This window comes from Peromyscus californicus, unplaced genomic scaffold (assembly GCF_007827085.1).
Source record: "Peromyscus californicus insignis strain IS unplaced genomic scaffold, ASM782708v3 Scaffold_7__1_contigs__length_154581171, whole genome shotgun sequence".
Classification (NCBI taxonomy): Eukaryota; Metazoa; Chordata; class Mammalia; order Rodentia; family Cricetidae; genus Peromyscus; species Peromyscus californicus.
Window position 1 is genome coordinate 102,442,827 of NW_026294595.1, and position 23,676 is coordinate 102,466,502.

The 23,676-nt window shown below is 42.4% G+C and overlaps 1 protein-coding gene across 1 annotated transcript in view; it reads left to right on the forward strand.

Moving 5' to 3' along the window:
• Window positions 1-23,676, forward strand: part of Acoxl (acyl-CoA oxidase like) — a 293,969-nt gene that overhangs the window by 151,671 nt on the left and 118,622 nt on the right. The window contains exon 13 of the mRNA XM_052724686.1: window positions 18,529-18,618. Coding sequence (XP_052580646.1) covers window positions 18,529-18,618 — 90 coding nt within the window. The remainder of the gene's footprint in view (window positions 1-18,528; window positions 18,619-23,676) is intronic.

The following is a 23,676-nucleotide window of genomic DNA, read 5'->3' on the forward strand; positions in this document are numbered from 1 at the left end:
GTCGGTGGGTGTGGGCTTCCATGGTTCCCCTTGCTGCTCTCTTTCTGCTTCCTGTGCACAGATGCAATGGTCAGCCGACTTCCTGCACGTGCCACCCTGTGTTTCCCACCACGATGGACTCTATCCCTCCGGAGCTGTAAGCTGAAACAAGCCCTCTCTTCCCTGAGTTGCTTTCTGTTAGGGCATTTTATCACAGCGATAGAAAGTAAACTGATATAGTCTGTTTTACTCCTGGTTTAGGAACAGATGTGTGCGTATGTGGGTTTATATTATTGGCTAGTTTTTAAATCTAGGTGTATGGAGTTATTTATCTGTATTTTTTATTGTGATGACAACATTTTTTTCTCTCTGAAATCTGTAACATGGTGGATATATGTTAATAGAGACTCTTAATGTCACCAAACCTTGAGCTTGTGGATGTAAAACAGCTTAGCTGTCCTACTCAGGTGTAGTAGGTGTGCTGTTGATTTGCTAATTCAGGCTCGGGGTTTCCATCAGCAATTGTGAGTCAGGTTAGCGTGTATTATTGTTCTCTGGTAGCGACTTTATCTTGATTGGATATCAAGATGTATATTGTTCTCAGGGATAGGGAGATGGCTAAGAGGGTTAATGGTGTTCTGGATAAGCATGAGGCTATGAGTTCAAATCCCTAGCACCCATGTAAAAGCTGGGTAAGTATGAGGCCAACTGTAATCTCAGATCCCAGGAGGCAGACACAGGGGATCCCATAGACTAGCCTAATCAGTGATCTCTGGACTCAAGTGAGAGACCCTGTCTTCTGAGGAAGACACCTGTTGTCAACTTTGGACTTCTACATGCATACACACACACACACACACACACACACACACACACACACACACACACACACACACACACACGTGCAGACATCCCTTCCCCCGCCACAAAAGATGCACCAACACATATGTGTACATGCATGTGTACAAACATATACACATGTAAAAATATTATACCCTCACTGAATTACTTCAAAGTGTTGCTCCTTTTCTCCCATTACCTGGAAAACTTTGCATGGAATTGAGCATTGAGTGATCTGTCCCTTGAATATCCAGGACAGACAGCTGTGGGTTGTACAGGCCTTGTTGTTTCTTTCTAGGAACATGTGAAATGAAGGCTTTGCTTCTTCAGTGGTTTAATCTGCTCATATTTCTTCTTTCTTCTTGGGTCTGTTTTGATAATTTCCACTTCTCTGTAGTTTTTGCATTTCTTCTTCGTTTAAAATTTTCCTGGTAAAAAGTTCATAAACCCATGCCGGGCGGTGGTGGCGCACGCCTTTAATCCCAGCACTCGGGAGGCAGAGCCAGGCGGATCTCTGTGAGTTCGAGGCCAGCCTGGGCTACCAAGTGAGTTCCAGGAAAAGGCGCAAAGCTACATAGAGAAACCCTGTCTCGAAAAAAACCAAAAAAGAAAAAAAAAAAAAAAAAAAAAAAAAAAAAAAAAAAAAGTTCATAAACCCTGTTATACTTCTAATTCCTGATGTATCTATAATTACAGATCCTTTGCCGTTTCTACTGGCATTTCATATTTGTCTTATCTCCAGACTTACTTTGTTCTTATTATTTAAGCCATAAGCTTCTCTCTGTTCACTTTATTGCATCTGGTTTTTCTGTTTTACAGATTTTTTATTATTGTATTTCCTTCCATCTTCTTTGAGTTTATTTTCCTGCTTATAGTATCTTTCTAAAACTTTTTGCAATTACGATTTTTTGCATATGTATGTATGGTATGTATGAGCATGTCTGTGTGTTCTTGTGTGTGTGGGTACACATGTGTACAGAGCTACACATGTGTGTGTAGGCTCAAGACTTTTTGCTATCCACCTTACACATCAAGGCAGGCTCTCTTGCTGAACCCAGGGCTTACTGTTTCATCTAGTCTGGCTAACCAGCTTGTTTTGGGGTTCCTCATGTCTTTAGGATTCCCAGAATCCACATAAAAGCTTGTCAGCTCACCTGTAATCTTGGCTCACACCTGGATAACAGGTGGGCTGGCATGCTTTTACGTGGCTCTGGGGATCTGAATCCTGGTTCTCAGCACTGCTGAACTGCTTCCCCAGCCCTCTTCTAGTATCTAAAGTGTTATTAATTTCCTTAATTTCTCACTTATTAGAAGCATTTAATGCTATAACCCTTCTTCTGAAATACTGCTTTGACGTTATCAATTGTGGTCTAATGAAAAAAAACTTTATTCATTCTAAGTATATTTTAATTTCCACCAACACTTACTGACTCATATGTTTATTGAGTGTTTTTCAATTTCCTGATGCCTGATACTTAAAGATGGCAAGAAATGCTTAACTGTTATTAAATTTTTAATTTGTGTCAAGAGCCCATCTTTGCACTTGACATTCCTTAACATAAATTCTGACAACAGCCACACAAGACAGAGCTAGTATGACCCCAGTATTGTCTATATGAAACATAGGGTACAGGACACTTCAGCAATTTCCCCAAGACCACAGAGCAGCTGAGCAAACAGTCATCATCTCTGTTACTGTTCTTGTTGATATAATAGTTAGTGTTTATTCATTTTTTTTTCTGCTTAATTCTGCCACAGTGAGAGAACATGGGCAGTATAGCACAGACTTTCAAAAATTTGTCATGATCTACACATCAAGTGTGTGACATCGAGTGTGGTCAGGTTCCAGATCCATCTCAAAGGCATGTGTGCTGTTATCTGGTACAGAGACTTCAAGCTTGTTGGATAATGGCTCCTTGTAACTGTGTTGACCTCAGATTTTAATCATATTGAAATTATGTTATTAGATGATCACACAGTCAGGCTTGCCTTATCTTCCTGGTGAGTTAAATCTTTGATCTTTACACAGTGACTCTATCCCTAGAAATGCCTTAAGGTTAGACTATGGTTCAGGCCCTAGAGTTGTGGTTTGGAATTCCAGGGAGTATACCCCCTCCACCCACTACTGGAGCTGTAAACTAACAAATCCCCTATCTTCTCGGGTGGGCACAGAGTTTTTATCACCATACATGGTGGTCATCATTTTTCCAAAGGCTAGCTATTAGGAGTTGACTTTCTGGAACCCACCACCTGGCCTCAGCACCTGCTGCCCTCTTTGAAGTCATGTCTGTCCTTTGTTTCTTCTCTGAGTTCTGACAGCCTGAACATTCTTTCTTGAAGACATTTCTCAAGCATGTTTTTGAGGATTTCGACTAAAACAACGTTGAAAACAGTATCTGGACGGCTGCATTGGCAGAGACGGATATCCTCTGTCCATACCAGACTTGTTTTTGTTACGCCACCCTGGATTCCCAGTGACTCAGTTCAAAGGGCCCTTACCCGCTCGGGCCCCCAGTAGCATTCTTGACGGGAGAGTTCCTTCCTGAGTATCCCTTTCTCTCAGCATTCGGGACTCGGGGCTGCATAGCCAGCTTCCCCTTGCCCGATCAGTCTCCTCTGCCAGTGTCTTTCTATCTAAGCTCTTGAGGTTGCTTGGCATCTTCCTCTTCTGTGTGCAATTCTCTTAAGTCCACTTCTTTGTGGATTTAAATACTTCCCAGGGGGTGAGGACTGCTTCCATCCCAGACTCGCCACATCTCTAAATTCCTCTGTGTCCCATGGCCATTGAGACCAGTCCACTGGGAGCTCACACTGACTCTCACATTTAACACAAATTTGAATGTCTGCTCTCCCCACACTCCCATCCCCAGGAAAGCACTCCGTCTTGCAAAGAAGCAGTTTCTCTCTTTGTCATGTGCCTGAGCAGTTCCCCATGGTACCTCTGTCCCTCCTGGGCCTCCCATCTCTACACCACCCACTGCTCTGAGTCTCCTCTTTCCTCTCTGTGCTCCCTCCACTCAATAGCAGGAGTCATCTTTTAGAATGAAATCAAGTGATCTTGCTCCAAACATCAGCATTTATTTTTAACTTTACTTTGCTCCTAAGACACCAGAAAAGACGCCCCAAGGTGGCTCCCAAGCCCCCAAGTGACTTGATCCTGGTGTGCCTCCCCAGCCTTAACTGCAAGCCACTCTCTGTCCGCTTTGTGTGATCTCAGGGTGTTCTCATACTCTGCTCTCTTGGCTTATGCAAGTATGTTCCATTCCTAGCTTAACTGAATTCATTTCTGTGAGGTTCCAAGTTAAACAAAATACTCCTCCCTTAAAAAAGAAAAAAAGATTAGGTCTTGCTCTGTTGCTTAGGTTGCTCTTGAATTCCTAGGCTCACACTATCCTCCTGCTTCTGCCTCCTGAGTAGTTAAGACTCTAGGCACACGCCACTTCATTTTTTTTTCGCTTGCTGTCCCCCAACTCTCCTCAGAACTTCCATTTTTTCTTTCTGGAGCTTGCCTTGCAAGTGTGTGTGCATGTGCGTGTGCACGTGCGTGTGTGTGTGCGTGTGCGTGTGTGTGTGTGTGTGTGTGTGTGTGTGGTTTGCATGTGCCTATGTGTGTAATGGAGCCCAGAGAACATCCTTGGCTGTTGTTACTCGGGCATTGTCCGTCTTCGTTCAGTTGACCTAGGACCTCTCACTTGTCTGCCATTTGCCAGGTAAGCTAGGCTAAGCCACCTGCCTCTGCTTCCCCAACAGTGGGACCCCAAGAACACACACTGTTTTGTTCTGATTCTGTAGGTTCTGGGGGTCTCACTTGGGTCCTCTTGCTTGCAAAGCAAGTACTTTTCTGACTTAGCTGTCTCCCCAGTCCCATGACCACTGACTTTCAGTGACCAATTTTATGTCACTGGTCTACCTGACTGATGTCTGTCTCTCTTGAGGGCAGGACCATGTCTAATTCATTATGGACAGCCTAATGTCTACTACACTGGGCAGACAACTAGTGACAGGATTCATAAAGGAATAGCCTCTCACCCTCGCCAGTTCCTAAGTTCTGAGAATGCAGTAAGTAACAGAGGGGTCACTTCAAAGCATGGAGGGCAGAGTGGGGCAGCTCATATCGGTTCTGTGGGACCAAGAGCTCTGGATTCAGAAGACTCAACCCAGATCTGGGCTGCCTCTAGAAAGGTTACAGTCCATCTCCACACACCTCTTTCCCCTTGCCTATAGGAGTGAATGGTGGAGGCATTCAAGAGCAATATTAACACAGCTACAAGGCAGTCCTCTGGCTGGGAGGGTCTATTCCTATGCATTTTTCATTGGCCCTCCCCTAACAAATAGGATATGATTGATTGCATCTGTTTCTTCTTTAAATTAACAAAATTTACCCTCAGTTTGTTTAAAAAGAGGGAATAAAGCCTGTTTCTAATTTGTTCTGATACATTTATTAAATGTAATCATCCAGTAAAAAAATTCAGAGATGCTGAAAACAGCAGGAAAATATTAAACTTTCAAAATGCAGAGCTTGAATCGTAAACTATGTTTTGTGGGGCTGTGTCTGAAATGGGACACAACCTTAGTGACATTCGCAATTAGCTGCTAAGCGGCTTGATGGAACCCAGAAGGCCGAGAGAGGGTAGCACATCTACCCAATATGCCCCCTCTTCTCAGAGATGAGATTCTGGGCTGTGTCACCCCCTGAGGACTCTGCTGGCTTTAGGAGCATGGGTTTAGAGTTCCCTCTGTCTACTCCACATTTCTTCCTTTCGTTCCCTGTTGTTTTATTAAGAATGAAGTCAGCTAATGGAAAATGTTACTCACTTTTGGGGGATGATGACTTTTTCTTTCCCCGACTCCCTTCTTCTTTCCCATTCCCCCCTTAAACTCCACCAAGAATATATAAACGAATGTCCCACTTGGGATGCTCAAATAGAAGGAAGAAAAATTTCCCTCTATAATAAAGCCCCAAGGTGCTGTTGAAAAGCTGAGAGAAGGATTCCCCCAGACTCCAAAAGATTTATTCACTCAAAAAGATTTATTGATATATGAGTATATCATAAACACCAATATGTATTTTGGAGATTTGTGTGTGTGTGTGTGTATGTATGTGTGTAGACACATGGGGTATATATGATATATCTATATGGATAGAAATTTCTCAACAAGATGCTAATAAACTGAATTGAACAGCACATTAAAAGATCATTTACTGTAACCAGGAGGAATTCATTACAAGGATGGGATGCAAGGATAGTTTGATAGTTTGATAGTATTCAAATCAATAAATGTGATAGCACATTACCAGAGTGCACAGTGACAGCATATGATCATTGTCATAGATACAGAAAACAGTGCTTGACAAAATTCAACATTCCTTCATGATCAAAACAAATTAGGCATAGAAGGAAAAGTACTTCAACTCAATGAAGGCAATATGACAGACCCATAGTTAACGTACTAAAGGAGGAAAGTGAAAATCTTTTCCACTAAGATCTGGAATAGAACAAGGAAGCCCATCGTCACCACTTTTAGTCAACACAGCCTAGAAGCCTTAACTTGAGCAGCTAAGCAAGAGAAAGAAACAGACATATTAGATTAGAAAGTGGGAAGTTAAATTAGCCCTGTTTGCAGATGACAGGCGTATGTAGGAAAACTGCAAGAAAATTGTTAATAAATAGTTCACAGAGTGGCAAATGAATTTACTAGAGTCCCAGGATGCAAAATCAACACACAAAATTAGCAGCATTTCTACATGTTAATGCAACGCTATCTGAAAAATAAAGAAACCATCTCATTTATAATAGCTACCAAAAATGAGTAGGGACAAATATAACGAAAGTGGTAAGAAAAAAACAAAACAAAAAACAAACCTCTACTGAAAAACAAAACAATAAAACATTGATGAAAGAAACTGAAGAAGACACAAAGCTGTAAATGAAGCCCATGCCCTTGAATTGGAGTAATTAATATCATTAAAATGCCCATCGGACCCAGAGTGATTTGCATGCTCTGTGTGATACCTACCCAAACTCCAATGCAGGTCTTCACAGAAATGCTACGAACACTACCAAAATTCATATAGAGAAAAAAAAAATCTGAGTATCCAAAGCAAACTTGACCAAAATTACTAAGAGCTCAATCACTACATGACTCCAAATCCGTAGCAGAACAAACAGCAAGATTCTCACAGCACACCAGACAGAGACACTGAAACAGAGAGTTGGACCTGTGCACTTAGAGCCAAGTGATGTTGGACAAATGTGTGATGAACACACACACACACACACACACACACAGAGGGCAGTCTCCTCAACTAATGGGAAAATGGGACATATACACACACACACACACACACACACACACACACACGAAGATTCAGTTAGATCCTTATCTTTAACTATACACAAAATTTAAGGTCAAGCCGGGCGGCAGTGGCACACACCTTTAATCCCAGCACTCGGGAGGCAGAGGCAGGCAGATCTCTATGAGTTCGAGGCCAGCCTGGTCTACAGAGTGAGATCCAGGAGAGGCACCAAAGCTTCACTGAGAAAACCTGTCTCGAAAAAACAAAAACCAAAACCAAAAAAACAAAAACGAAAAACCAAAAAACAAAACTTAGGTCAAAACTCACTTAAAAGTGAGACTCCAAACAATCAAACCATCTAGAAGAAAACAACTCTGAATTTTCTTTTTGTCAGGATGTTGTATCACAGTAACAGTAAAGTAACTAATACGCTAGACTAAGAAGAATGGGTGAGGTCTACAGTCAATGAGAGACTCTGCCTCAATAAACAAAGTGGAGAACAACTGAGGAAGACCCTCAACATTGGGCTGTGTCTTAGTGTTCTATTGTTGTGAAGAGACACCATGACCACGGCAACTCTTATAAAGGAAGGAAAACATTTAACTGGGGCTGGCTTACAGTTCAGAAGTTTAATCCATTGTTATCATGGCAGGAAGTATGGTGACACACAGGCAGACATGGTACTAGAGAGGTAGCTGAGAGTTCTACATCTGTATCCAAGGGTAGCAGGAAGAGACAGTGAGCCACTAGCCTGGCTTGAGCTTTTGACAACTCAAAGTCCACCCCCAGTGACACACTTCCTCCAACAAGGCCGCACCTCCTAATAGTGCCACTCCCTGTGTGCCTAGAAAGTCATTTTTATTCAAACCACAGCAGGCCTCTACACACATGTACATGTGTACCTACATATACATGTATGCCCTCATACATGCAAAGATACATACAGTATACTGGACACATTCATACACATGCAGAAAAGAATTAGACAAGAGACTTAAGTAGGTGTTTTGCAAGAAATGAAATAAACAAGTATCTACTAAGCTTGTGAAAAAAAATGCACAACATCATTAATCATTAGGCAAATGTAAATTGAGTCTACAGTAAGATATCTCTTCCTAGTGAGAATGGCTATTACATCAAAGAAAGATGGAAGCTAACAAGTGTTGGTTAGGATGTAGGAGAGGGGGGACCCTTGTATGTTGTTGCTAGGAGAGTAAATTCGTGTACTCATTATGGAAAACAGTATGGATGTTATCCCAAAAATCTAAAAATAGTGCCATAATATCATACAGAAATCCCACTACTGCATATGTGCCCCAAATAAATAAAACCACCTTGCTGAGGTATGTCTGCACTCTGTGTTCATTATAATACTAATTGTAATAGTCAAGGTATACAATCAATCTATGCGTTCATCAATGAATGAATGGATAAAGTATGTTTGTATATATGTGTGCATATATAATATTATATGTATATTACTCAGTCTCAGATATTCTACTATAGTAACAGAAAAGGGACCAAGAGATGCTCCATGGTCACATTTAATGATAAATATCTTTGTATGCATGTATGTGTATACATTTATATACACACATACCGCATTTTCTTTGTCTGTGTACATGGCCATAAAAAGAATGAAAGCCTGATGTTTTATGACATTATAGACAAAATTGAAGGATAGTATGTTAAGTAGAATGATCTAGGTACAGAAAGACAAATACTGCATAATCTGACTCATGTAGAACCTAAAAAGTTTGTCTTAGAGAAGAGGAAAGTAGGGTGTAGCTACTGTACCACTTGGGGTACTTGAAGCTTGAGGTGGTTAATGGGGATGCGGTAGCAAGACACTGGTCAAAGCCACAGAATACAGCTAGAAAAGGGAAATGGACTCTTAAGAGGTTAGCTGGTGATGATGTAGTCTATTCTTCAAAATGTAAGGAGTGTGGGTGTTACATGTTTTTACTACAAAAGTGGTTACTATGTGAGGTGTTGTGTTTGTTAATGAGCTAGCATTACTATTTTACCATGTGTAGATACTTAAGAATACCTTGTACATGATAAAATCATATGCTATCTGTCCATTTAAAAAGTGAGTTCAAGGGGGTAGAGAGATGGCTTAGTAGTTAAGAGCATTTGCTGCCCTGGTAGATGGCTGGAGTTTGGTTCCCAGCACTAACATGGTGGCTCATAGCCTGCCTGTAATTGCAGTTCAAGGGGATCCAATACCCTCTTCTGACTTCTTGGGTGCCAGGCATGCCTATGGTGCACATACAGGCATGCAGGAAAGACAGTCATATGCATGAAATTTAAAAAGAGAAATCAAATCTTTAAAAAAGAAAGAATGAAGTACCATTGTGTGTGAGGAGTTGCTGTTTGGTGTGGTTAACGTTTTTAGGGATGGGGAGATGGCTCAGATGTTAAGCACACCCACTGGTTTTGAAGAGGACACAACTAAGTTCTCAGCACCCATTTTGGGTGCTTCACAACTGCCTGCAACTCCAGCTCCATGGGATTCAATGACTTCTGGTCTCTGTGGGAACCTGTACACATGTGACACTCACATGCACGTGCACATGTGTGCACAAATAAATAAGTAAATAAATAAATAATTAAAATAAAATAAAAAAATCTTTTTTTTAAAAAAGGAAGGAAATTTAAATTTTAAAAAAAGACAAGAAATGTGCTCATTGCATGAGTTGGCTGTTTGAAACCTGGGGCCTATGCAGGATTGTTTGGCTCGACCTGGGAGGAGGGGACTAGACCTACCTGGACTGAGCCTACCAGGTTGACCTCAGTCTGTGGGGAAGGCTTTGCCCTGGAGGAGATGGGAATGGGGGGGGGGGGGTTGGGGGGAAGGTGAGGGGGACGGGAGGGGGGAGAACAAGGGAATCTGTGGCTGATATGTAGAACTGAATTGTATTGCAAAATAAATTAAAATAAATTAAAAAAAAAGACAAGAAAAGAAGTAAGAAAGGAAAAGGAGAAATTTGCTATGGAACAATCCTTTTCTATACTGTGAATACATATTACCCTCATTGGTTAATAAAAAGCTGACAGGCTAGTAGCCAGGCAGGAAGTTAGGTGGGAAAGCAAAACTGAGAATGATGGGAAGAAGGAGGATGGAGTCAGGAGAGACACCAGCCAGCTGCTGGTGGAACAAGACCTGCTAGAGCACAGGTATAGCCATGAGCTGCCTGGCAAAATATAGATTAATAGAACTGGGTTAATTTAAATGTAAGAGCTAGTTAATGACAAGCCTGAGCTATCTGCCGATCATTTACAATTAAAATAAGCCTCTGTGTGATTATTTGGGACCAGGCGGTCAGGACAGGAAATACCCAATTACATATGGCATTACAACATGGGGCTGAAATTTCCATGTGAAATGTGACAAAGGCTTTAAAAGGATTCTAAACACACAAATACAGAGTCAAGCATGGCATCTTGGTAGTTGCCTTTTCTCTGGTGGGCTCTGTTTGCTGGCAGTGAGCAGAGGCATGGCTCCTTTAAAAGACAGCTTTCTGGCTCCATGCTAGTGGCAAAAGTGGGCAGCTCTTTTAAAAGGCCCTATTACCAAACACTTATATCATGTTTATGAGCAGCTGGTGGCACACTACTTGGTAGCAGCGTGGACCTAGAAACTTCCCAGAGTTGGGGCGGTAAACATGGCTCCCAGAGCTGGTGGTAAATATGCCTCTGCCATGAAACTAGCCTCTCAGGGAACTGAAGGGGAGGAGCCAGCACCAGCATCCCATGTTCTAAGTTACAGAGCAGGTTTTTTTTGCTGATGCAGACAGTAAAGGTTACAGATGCACAGTAAGGACAGATTCAGACAAAAAGAGCCTCTAAACAAGTCATGGCATGTTTAAAAAAATGTGCATGGGCTTGGGAGAGAGAGAAAAAAAAGAATATATATAGTCTCAGATTTAAAAAATATAGTTTTAAAATAAAGTCCTTAAATAGGAATAGAGTAATAAAAAGTATAATTAGCCACATAAAGATGGAAAATACACAGAGTCTAGATACTGTATGTTACTGTGTTGTCTTTAAATTTTTTGACTACTAATGAACAAATGATAAGTGCTGAGAGACATTTGATTATGAAAGCTGCGAGATTAAACCAACCTATATATTTTAAAAATATCTTGACTTCAAAATTTAAGTCAAAATATATGTTACTTTGGAAAAGAGATTCTGCTTTTATTTCCACAGGAAGTGAGAGGCTGTGGATTCATTCTGAATTAAGAAAAATCAAGTTTGATTGAGGAAGACCCTCTGAAAAATCTCTGATGGGAATGGATGGCCCAGATGATTCAATGTTTCAGAGCTCCTCTGTTGCAGTTTCCTCTGAGTTCTGTATCCAGAACTGCTTCAAGACTGCTGGCTGAGATAATCCAGTCTCACAGACTGCACCAACCAAGACTTTCCTATTATACTAAATTTTCTCAGGGTCCCTCAAAGATTGTCAGTGCCCCTAATCAACAGGAAATAGTTTAGAGAACTATGCCCACATTCCCAAAATATTGATTATAAATGTTTGCCATCATTTAGGGGGGTTGGTTACAATTTGTTATTGGTAGTGGTCAGGAAAAAGGCTGAGAAAAGGAGATTAGATTCAGAGATCTCATTCTAAGGAGGAAAAGGGAGATACAGAAATGGGATTAAAGGATAGATTACTGAATCTACTTTAATCCAAAAAGCAGCTATTGATCTTAGGATGTTTTATATTGGTATGGATTTTAGTTTATTGATACTAATTTAAAGTTAAAGTTATTTCTGTTATGCTGTATGTATGTTTCTACTCTTGTTTAGGATATTGTGCTTATACAGCTCACTTAAAATGTAATATATAATTAAGAAATATAGATTAATAGTCATCTATAATAAGAAACTTAGAGTCATGTTAGTTAGGTTTTCATGCAAAAACCATACAAAGATATATTTCAGTTAGATAGGTAACCTTCAAACACTTCAAAGACCTATAGAATATGGCAATTAAAATGTTTTAGGAACTTAGACATTTCATGACAGTGAGATACATCTGCTCCTGGCAGCACCAATATACTCCAGAGAAGATGGTGGACATCCACGAAACTCCACATGGAGTTTGCTTTCTTTGTGGCAAAAGCTAGCCATGTGGGCAAAGAAACTGCCCTGGCCTCAATTGCTGACAGTATACTGTCCAAACTGGACCAGCAGGATGCAAGAAAGGAGACTGCCAAACTTTGCCAAGACAAGATAGCACAGTCCTTCAAAATTTCCTGCTTCACAGGAAAGTCTGTCGGATATGCTAGGCCTATAGGCCAAAGATGGATGCCCCAATGTTGCAGAGGAAATTTGAGTGACTGTCCAGACAGCTTGATGTCCCTGTCATTAGGTAACATTTCATCCTTCTAGGGTCTTTGATGGAGTTGAAGACTAAATACTTATAATTAGTTTTCCTTAGTTATAATAGAAAGTAAATTAGATACAAAACTTTAGACTCACCAAGATAAGATAATTAAATATTTTCTCTATTTTTGCTAAATGCAAATGAATTGGGCATTGTTACTGTAATTCTTACTTAATAACTGTTTTTGTTGTATATAGTTTTACTATATTAAGGTAAAAACCTTCCTTTTTAATTAGACAAAAAAGAGGAAATGCTGTGGAACAATCCTTTTCTATACTATGAATATGTATTATCCTCATTGGTTAATAAAAAGCTGACAAGCTGGTAGCTGGGCAGGAAGTTAAGTTGGAAAGTCAAACAGAGAATGATGGGAAGAAGGAGGGTGGAGTCAGGAGAGATGCCAGTCAGCTGCCAGAGGAACAAGACATGCTAGAGGACAGCTAAAGACACCAGACATGTGGCAAACATAGATTAATAGAAATGGGTTAATTTAAATGTAAGAGCTAGTTAGTAATAAGCCTGAGCTATTGACCAAGCATTTACAATTAATATAAGCCTCCGTGTGATTATTTGGGACTGGCAGACAGGACAGGAAACACCTGATCACAGAAATTAGAAGGGAAGTGAGAAAAAGGGAAGAAAAATGGGAAGTGAGACACTTGACATAAATGGAAAGGGGAAGCCAAAGAAGGGAAGTGTGTGTTGGGGGGATGTGAAGTAAATGAGCAGATGGGGGAATCCAGATAAGTAGGAAATTTGACTTAAACAAAACTGGGGAAATAAATAAAGGAAGTGAGAACTATGATGTATATGGGGGTGGAAATGGACCCAGATGTGAGGCAAGGGAAAAGGGAAGTGAGAACTGTGATGTATATGGGGGTGGAAAGGGAGCCAGATGTGAGGCAAGGGAAAAGGGAAGTGAGAACTGTGATGTATATGGGGGTGGAAATGGACCCAGATGTGAGGCATAGAAAAGGGGAAGTAAGAACTGTAATATATATGGGGGTGGAAAGGGAGCCAGATGTGAGGCAAGGGAAAAGGGAAGTGAGAACTGTGATGTATATGGGGGTGGAAATGGACCCAGATGTGAGGCATGGGAAAGGGGAAGTGAGAACTGTGATGTATATGGGGGTGGAAATGGACCCAGATGTGAGGCATGGGAAAAAGGAAGTGAAAAATGAGAAATATGAAAGGGGAAGATTGAGAATGTGAGATAAATAAGAAATGGGGACCCAGATAAGTCAGAAATCTGAAATAGATATGAGGAAACCAGACAAGGAGGTGAGAAGTGTGAGAAGGGAAACAAATACAGACGAGAAAGGAAGCAAGATGGAAGAATTGAGAAAGGAGGAATACAAAGTACAAGAAACTGGAGCAGGAGATAAGGAAGCGATACGTGGAAAGTGAGCAGATGGAAGAAATTAAGAAAGGGGGTGAGGGAACTGTGACGTGTTGAGAAATGAGAAGACAAATACAAAGTGAGAAAGGAAGGGGCAGACAAGGGAGTCGAGAAATGAGGAGGAGAGGAAACACCTCACCCAAGGCCCCTCACACACTCTTCTCTGCAGGGAGGAGCTGCTGGCTGGGCCGTCGACGGGGTGTGGTAGGTGGAGAAGAAGACGCACATCCTGTGCTGTCTAGATCCCAGCACCAGCCATCCTGGGTGGTTCCTCAGGGCAGGGACCTGTGGGGACAGAGACAGGCTGGTGGCCCCCGATAGAAATGCAAAGTCCACGTGCAGTAGACACAGACTAAACAAGGAGCCTAGGGACAGTGGCAGAGGAGCTGATCAGAGAACGTGCAGGGATCCCCTTGCAGGTCTCAGGGGACGGAGGGAATCCTACTCCAAAACACCAGGGAAGGGGCAAGGCCAGGTTGGTCAGAACCGAGCGGTAAACCTCACTGAACTTCGGCTTTCTCATCCCTCCAGAGCAGAGGTGAGATGTGAGACATGCTGGACCACACAGCCCATAGCGCAGAGCGATGCTTGGGAATGGCCTCTGGGAACATCCGTGGAGCTGGGTTTTAAGACTTGAGGAGGTCTCCTCTGATCGTTCCTGCTGTGGTCCGTCATATCTCTCCTCCCTCCAGCTGTGTGACCCCAGGTTTCCGTCCTAAGCCATGGCCTCTGGATTGTTCTTTCCCAAGCATTCATTTATCTCTGGTACTGTAGATTGTTATTTTCCATTCCTCTTTTCTTTCCTTTCTTTCTTTATTCATTCATTTATTTCTTTTGACAGGGCCTTGCTGTATACTGCAGGATGGCTTTAAGTTGTGGGAGAGTCTGTACCACCACACCTCCTCATCTTTTCTCCTTTTGATTTTCCTTAGTTTTTTTTTTTAAATGGGGATTATTTATTGCTTTTAGCAACTAATAAAAATTAATTTTTCTTTTTAATTAAAAAACACACAAACAATTACTGGGAAACTGAGATTCTTTTTTCTAAGTTTTTAGTCTCATTAATAAAAGAATTTAAAAATTGACTCAAGGAAATTCAAGGATAATTTTATTAGAATTTGAGAAAAACAACAACAACCAGTAAAGGCAAGCTGGAAATCTGAGCAGCTGCCAGGAGGGGAAGTAAAAAAAAAAAAGTCATGGCTTTTAACTTTGCCACAGAGGTCAGAGAAACACTGAGAAAGCCCTGAACTCGCGTAGGAGTGCCTAGCCGCAGACCTAACTTCAGAGGACGATGGATGAATCCAGGCTCTGTGAAACTGACGTGTGAACAGTCTATCAAGAAAGGAGAAATGGGGTCTGGAGAGACGGCTCAGCAGTTAAAGGCACTTGCAGCTCTTGTAGAGGATCCAGATTAGGTTTCCAGCACCCACATGGTGTTGACTCACAGCTACCCCTCACTCTAGTTCCAGAGGGTCCAATGCCCTCTTCTGGCCTCTGTGGACACTGCATGCAGGTGGGACACACACAGGCAGATGACACTCATACACATAAATCAAAAAAAGTTTTTTTTTAAGAAAGGAAAAGTGAGGTTGAGAATGGGAGTGGGTTAGTTAGCTGAGGAAAGAGCCCCCAAAGCATGGCCCCTTTAAGAACACTGCCTCTACTGTTCATAGCATTGGACTTCTTAAATGTGTGTTCTACTCCATTCCTTAAGCTGATAAGAAAGGGCTTCCAGCCTTCCTCTGCAGACTGGAATTTTTAATGGGCTAATCTTGAGGCATCCTGTTCTCATTCTCCTGCCACAAAACCCGTTATAATCATTTGTTCCCAAAGAATTTTGGACCTCAAATTTAGAATTTAAGCCACTCAGCAGTATGGCCGCAAAATCCCTTTTAGGAAATTCAGGGCATTGTGGGTCTTTAAGTTCGCACGTGCTTTATGTTAGGTCTTTCTGGGCATGGCTAGCTTCTAAATAGGTCACCCCAGATGTCCTAAGGATTTAGTCTTCGGTGAGGCCAAGCCTTCCTACCCTGTTCTGAAGAAATTAGGTGGTGTACACAGGATTGGTGATTCCAGAAGAGAGGAAGGACCAGAGCTCACACGTGGTGGACATTGTATTCTTTTTGCTCTCTCATTTCCAGTTGTCTGGAAGCCCTGAGAGGGCTTCTGGCCAGAATATATATATATAAAATTCCTCACGTCCGAAGGTGCCCCCAGAACATCTGCAATCATCACACAGTTTTATTTCCCTTTCTAACCAGATGAGACATTCAAAGAAGGGACTCTGAGCTAGGAGATAAATAAATGATGCTCACTTGAAGACCTGATAGAAGAGGGACCCTCTCATGTTCACAGGACACTGTGGCCTGCCCACTGAGAGACTGCTGCTGTCTGTGTGAGTGGATTATGGCTCCTGCTGTGGAATGTTCTGTATGTCAAATGTGTTGCTCTGATTGGTTAATAAATAAAACACTGATTGGCCAGTAGCCAGGCAGGAAGTATAGGCGGGACAAGGAGAAGAATTCTGGGAAGTGGAAGCCTGAGGCAGGGAGACGCTGCCAGCTGCCACCATGAGGAGATGTTAAGATACTGGTAAGCTACGAGCCATGTGGCAACTTGTAGATTAATAGAAGTGGGTTAATTTAAGATAGAAGAATTAGATAGCAAGAAGCCTGCCACGGCCATACAGTTTGTAAGCAATATAAGTCTCTGTGTGTTTATTCGGTTGAGTCTGAGCGGCTGCGGGACTGGCAGTGAGAGAAATTTGTCCTGACTGTGGGCCAGGCAGGAAAACTAGCTACAGGCTCCTCTCTCATTACAGTCTCCATTGGTTACCCGGCTTCCAGGGCAGTGTGAAGAGCCTATTTCTTCTCTTTCAGAGAAAAATGCTTAGGAGAAAAAAAACAACCCACATTGTTTCTTCAGCATTGTGTGTCCTGGAGGTTGTTAACAGCTCTACTTCTCAGGCGTAGCCGCTGATCTTCAGCACTCGGGCGGTGAACTATTTCATGTTCATCTCTTTCCATACCGCACCATGTGAGATACTTCTAGAACACTCCAGGAACATCCTCCAAACCGTCCCTCTTCATCTGTAAATCGGGGTGCTGTCCATGTCACGGGGCTCTTCGTGTGAGGACAGATGAAGGAAGTGAAGTGAGGCAGAGTTCTATGACACCTCAGCAGAGTCCGCAGTGATCATCCTGTGTGTAGTGGAATCAAACTGATGAAACGGAGTCAGCCCAGGGTGGGACGGTCAGCCGTGTGTGTGTGTGTGTGTGTGTGTGTGTGTGTGTGTGTGTGTGTGTGTAGGGGAGATAAAACTTCTCCAGGTTGGAAATGTTACTGATTTATTTATCCACGAATAGCGTTTGTTTACTTTCATGAAAGTCATTAAGGATTCTAACAGACTTCTGAAGAGCATGTTGCTTCTGTTAACTGTGAGTGGCAACATCTCACAGTGTAACACTGAGGAAGAGAGTGGCCTATGTGCCCGGCCGTAAAGGGTAGTTCTTCCTGCGGGGAGCAGGGCTGATGTGCGCAGGCTTTCACAGTTCTGTGGGCAGCAGGATCCTGGGTGTCCAGGCTTCTAGGAGCCCCTGTAGCCACTTTCAGAAATGAGGCAGGTCCCCCCCCCATGGATTGAGGGTCTCTGAGATTCAGGTGTGTTATTGGCATGTAACTACTCTTCTGTGGACGTGTGGCTCTCATGTGGCTTAAACATTCTAATAGAGGTGAAAAGCCCATCTTTCCCTATTCAGAGCTGATGTGCAGACTGTAAATACTATGAGAAGTAACGGGATGGTCACCTCTGATATGACAGGTAGGCTGGAGGGACAGGGGGCTAGAGTCTAGAAATTCTGTGGGGAGAACACCGAACTGAAGGAGATTGAGGGGTCTTGGCAGGGGAGATCTCTTAGGCCAGAGACAAGCCATGCTCCCCTCATGTTTTCCTGGACCCATACCAACATTTTCCTGAGGGACCAGTTTTTTATGTGAGGAGACAAGCAGCACTTGATAATTGTGGGTTACTACCTTTGAAATAGAATTTCGGGAAATGAAAAGGAGGAAGAGGAGGAGGAAGAGGGGCAGGGAGGGAGGGGAGAGGAAGAGGTTGAAGAGGAGGAAACTAATTAAAGAATAAACTTACAATGCAGAATAGCTAATAATATTAAGATGTGAATGTCAGTGTGAGACTTTTATCCTGCTTTCCAATAATCCTCAGAGTCTAGTGGTCAGCTTTGGGAAGGAGCATTTTAGGGTGGAGGTGCATCATTCTCTCGCACACATTGGTGTAAGTCACTAGTAGAATTCAGAAGAGTTGGAAAACAGAAAGAATATTGGTGTAATTAATTGAAATCTTTTGGTTAAATATGAAATGACCATTTGTAGATGTTTTACTATCAATAAAGATAATACTCAAAATAGTCCTTATGACCTCAAAGGTAATGTGATAGATCAAAATTATTCTGAGTAAAAGATACATGGCTCTTTTATCTTCCCAGTGTTCTGTTTTTAATTTCAAGTAAACTATTCTTTCTATATAATGATGGGATTGAAATTTTAAATTTTTTTTCTTTTTCCTCTCCCTTCTTCTCTCCTCTTCTTCTGCGACAGGGTTACATGATGGAAAACCGGATCTCGGGCCTGAAATGTGACACCGACGTGTTTGTGACCTTTGAAGGTGATAATGTAGTCATGCTTCAGGTAAGATTCGGGACACGTTTATTCATTTTAAACAGCATGGTTTTCAAGACCAAGAGTTATCCAAAGAATCTGAAGTGTTCTGTACGTTTTATCTTTATCTGAGATCTCCATTTAATCGGCAGATGTTTTCCTGTTAGGCAGCTGAACAGGAGATTGGGTTATTTCTCTTCTAGGTCATCTTTGATGTTGAAATATGTCTTTGTAGTTTCAGAAAACTGCTGGCATGTTCTAACTCAGATGTTTCTACTAGCAAGGCTATTCCGATAGAGTATGTAGACCCTGGAGAAAAACAAGGGAAAGACAGGATGCTAAGTCACAGAAGGCTGGGTTAGTCAGCCTCACTAGTCAACACAGGAATACGTATCAGGACAAAGTGGGACACTGTTCTCTTCTCAAGTTAGCTCATGTCGCAGAGCATGTTGAAGTCTCGTTATTGGAGAAAGTACAAGAAGGTGTGCTTGTTGCTGTGGGACTATGTGTGATTCTACCCCAGGACTCTACCCTAATCATCATAAACATGGAAGAAACAAACAATACATTCTCACCACTACATAATTTATGAGAGTAATGAATATCAGCAGCAAAATGATTATGTAAATCATACTCTGACCACTCCACAGGGAATTATATATCACCTTTAAAATTGTGCTTGCAAGCAGTTCTGCTTCTAACAGAAATTTAAAACTTGTGCTAAGTAAAATGATATAAAATTGCATACAGGATATAGTGGTTGTGTTTTTAAAAGAGAATAATGGATGCTGGTTGAGTTGGTGAGCAAAATACTTGCTGCACAATCATGGAGACTCAAGTTCAGAGCCCCAGAACCCATACAAAAAGCTGGGCAGGTGTGACAGCCGCCTGTAACCCCAGCACACAGGAGGCAGAGATAGGGCCTCCGTGGGACAAGCAGGGTCGCTAAACTAGACAAAATGGAGCGCTCTGGGTTCAGTGAAAGACCCAGCCTCAATAGAGAAGGTGGAGACCAATGAAGAAAGACACCTGACGTCAACCTCAGGCCTCTGCCTGTGCACATATGCACTTCCACATACATACATATGCACATATGCACTCCCACATACATACATATGCACATATTTACTCCCACATACATACATATGCACATATGCACTCCCACATACATACATATGCACATAATGCACTCCCACATACGTACTGGGGGCTTATGGTCTGTCAGTGGAATAGCCGCGTCTCCCTGGGTCCTCTCTCTTAACAAGTCAACATCCTGGATAACACCCAGCAAACAAGCAGGGTGTCACTGAAGGGGAAAGAAGATACTGGCTGCCTAGGGACCTTGGGGCTTGAGACATGAAAAGGCGATTATTTGCCCAGGTTTCTAAGAAGCACGGACAAAATCCACTCCAAACGAAAGATGCTCCCATAGCTGAAGGACCAGGAAAACAGTGGCCTAACAGTGGAAAAACTTGACGATGTCCACTTTGAATCAGTTAGGCACAAGGAAACGAGACCCTAACCCTCTTCCCACCCCACCCACCAACAATTTCAGTGGGTTCAGGCAGGGAGCCGATGTGTGTTTCCCATAGCCCAAGGAAGTAGGTAGTATAAAATGGTAGCATCCATGTCTCTACCCAGTGACGTGCAGGGAGCTAATCTCTATTCTTCCCATGGAAGCAGAGAATGCTCGAGATCTCACTCCAGGTGGTACCACTGGAGCCTGTTATCAATGGAGCCTCTATATCTACCAATCAGGTGATGAAAAATGATGCTCACTCTAGTGTCAGCTGTGGGAATGAGGGCCAGGATGATCATCTCGAAGCTTTCCATCACTGTGACAAAATGTCCAAGAAGCAGACTGTAAAATAGGAAGGGTTTATGTTGACTCAGTGTCAGAGGTTTTAGTTCACAGTCTCTTGGCTTCATTGTTTTGGGGCTGTGAGACACAGCATCATGGTAGAGACCATGTAACAGAACACAACTGCTCACCTTGTGGGGACTGGGAGGCAGAGAGTGAGGGAGAAGGAACAGGGGGTAAGATATAGACCCCAAGTACATACTTTCCAGGATCCACTCCCTTCTATTAGGTTCAACTTTATCTCCAATAGCCTACCAAATTTTGAATGCATCAGTGAACTAATCCATTAACTAGTCCAGAGTCTTCATGATCCAATCACTTCCAAAGCCTATCTCGTGGCAAGCAAGCCCTTAGTGGTATTTGCAGATTCAAACCACGACTTGCACCCCTCTCAACCCCAAAGTGCTTAGGTGGGGAGCTGTGCACCAGCATCGCTTGGTCTCAAAAGAGTGAAATGATATGAGCAATACTCGACTTTCTCCTTCTTAATCAGGACAGACAGCTGAGTCCCTGTCCTCACCCAGCATCAATAAGAGGCATAATGAGGTGGTGGAGAATGTGACAAATTGGCACTCTGTCTCCTTGTTCCCAAGCCCAGGCGGTGTAAATTAGTGGTCCATTCTTGTTAGGACAACATTGAGGGAATAAATGGAAAGAGGAACGCACTTAAGCAGGGACCTTTGGAAGCTCAGAATGAAACAGGAGTTCATTCTGATATCCAAATAGCCTGGATACAAGCAAGCCAAAAAAAGAGTCTCACTCGTCACATGACAAGCTAGGGAAACATGAAGGAAATTCGAAAATCAGCAGATGCTAAATGAAAAGAATCGGATGCTGGAATTTCATGACAAGGGTTTAAAAGTAACCACCACCAAAAAAAAAAAAATGCTTCTATGATAATGAGAAGAGGATGAACAAGCTGGAAACTCAAATCACAGACACATTAGCATTTATAGTTTTCCAAAGGAAAATGAAATATCTTGATATAAACCTAGCAAAACATATATAAGATTTATATGTTCGAAATCATATACTTTCCCAGAAGATATCAAAGAAGACCTAAATGAATGTAAATGATAAAAATGGAAGACTTTTAGAAGGAAAGAAATGACTAGGCATGCAGCTTTGTCGGCAGAGTGCTTGCCTGGTATGCCTGAAGCTCTAGACTTAACGCCCAGCGTGGCATTGACTGGGCATGGTGGTGTGCATCTGTAATCTCAGAGCTCATGAGAGGCATGGAGGCAGGAGGGTCAGAGGTTCAAGGTCATCCTTAGCTTATATAATAAGTCAGAGGCTAACCTGAGCTACAAAACACTTGTCTCAGCACAAAACAAAACAAAAAGTGGAAAAATTCATGAGACCTATAACAAAGGAAACAGTCATAGTCTTGGCATCAAAAGCGTAATTCATAAAAGAAGAACCAATAAAAACAGAACTACGTGCGCCCCACCTGTTGCTTGTCTCTGATTGATTTCTAGGAGTGGAAAGTGATTTCTGCTCCCTGGTTCCCAGAAATTAATCTGTTTCAGTTAGGAACATCAAAGTAGGATGCATGCAGAGAGAAGCAACTGCCTCACAACTGTGGGCTTCTTGGTGGGTCCCTTCCTTCTCAGGGGAAGGATGCTCCAGTCAGCACTGTCAGCCAACACCGTCTTCACCGTCGTTAGCTAGGGATTGCCTCTGGAGACCATGCAGCTTGGAAACTCTGGGCACACAGGAGAGCATGCTGCGGGTGTCTCTCTGGGGTGTGACCGACGGCAAGCTGGCAGGCTGACTCCCTCCCCAGCATCTGCCCTATCAGAAGTTTCATAATTCTGTTATCAACCACAGCGTTTTCAGTTCACTTACTTGAAGACGAAACTCCCAATTCCACCACGTTGGGTGGCTGTCCCATAGCACAGATATGCTTTAGAATTTCGGCAGCCTTTTCGCATTTCCCTTTGAGAAAAATGGTTGGTTTTCTGACCCTTCCATTATTTTCTAGGGCAGAGGTTTTAGGCTCTTAATGAAATTTAATTACACCCTCCACCAAATCCAATTATGATCTGAATCCATGAAATCCCATTAGAACTTCCTTTTGCCTCATTAGGTATACACCAAGACAGATCCCTGCCTAATCCACCCTGGCAGATTTCCTAAATAATGGCACCCAGAGACTTTGCATATATTGTTTATTACCCTGAAGTGAAAAATATGCAAAACATGCAAATGAACCACAGGGAACTTGCTTAAAGACCAAGTGGGGGCATTCTGTTCCTACCTGGCTGGAGGGACTTCTGTTCTAGACACTCTGCTTAGGAGCTCTGATAGAGTATTGTCTGTTCATAGGAAGATGCCTTCCGTGACCCCGTGAGTCCTGTGATCCCCAAGAAGAAACATTTTTCCAAGCAAGTGAGAGGTAGCTTGCTGTAGCCCTGGGCTGCTGTGGGCAGCCATGAGCACAAAATTTCCCTTTTGTGTTTTTGTTAAAATACTAGATTTTAGGTTTGGAGAGATGGCTCAGCAGTTAAGAGCACTGGCTGTTCTTCCAGAGGACCTGAGTTCAATTCCCAGCACTCACATGGCAGCTCACAACTGTCTGTAACTCCAGTTCCAGGATACTAGACACCCTCCTGCATGCAAAATGCCAATGCACATTAAAAAGAATAAATACTAGATTTTGGATTCATTCAGGATGGGGACTGGGCCAGGCTTTTCTTGCACAGACTGGAGCAGCAACATTTCTTCCCTAGCCAGAGTGATCCATGCTGCAAATGGCAGGGTTTCCTTTCTTCTATAGCTGAACAACATCCCATTGCATACCTACACCTCATTTTCTTTGTCTGCTTGTCTACTGATGGGCACAGAGGTTGATCGCGTGTTTAGCTGTTATGAATGCCGATGCAGTCAATACTGGCACGCAGGTGTTTCTTTGGCATGCTGATTTCATTATTGGATAGATACTCAGAAGAGGGATAGTTAGATCAAATGGCCATTCTGTTTTTTGGCTTTTTGAAAGGCTGTTATGATCGCCATAATGGCTGTGTGAAAATGTTTTTTTTTTTCCTTCACCCCACCCCCACAAGCATTTTTTCTGTTTTGTTTTACTATTAGCTACTCTGAATGGGGAACTAATATCTCACTATAGTTTGATTTGTTTATCCCTACGACTAATCATATTGAGTGGTTTTCATGTATTTGTTGGCCGTTAGAATCTCTTCTAAGAAGTGTCTATTTTAAAGTCGAGT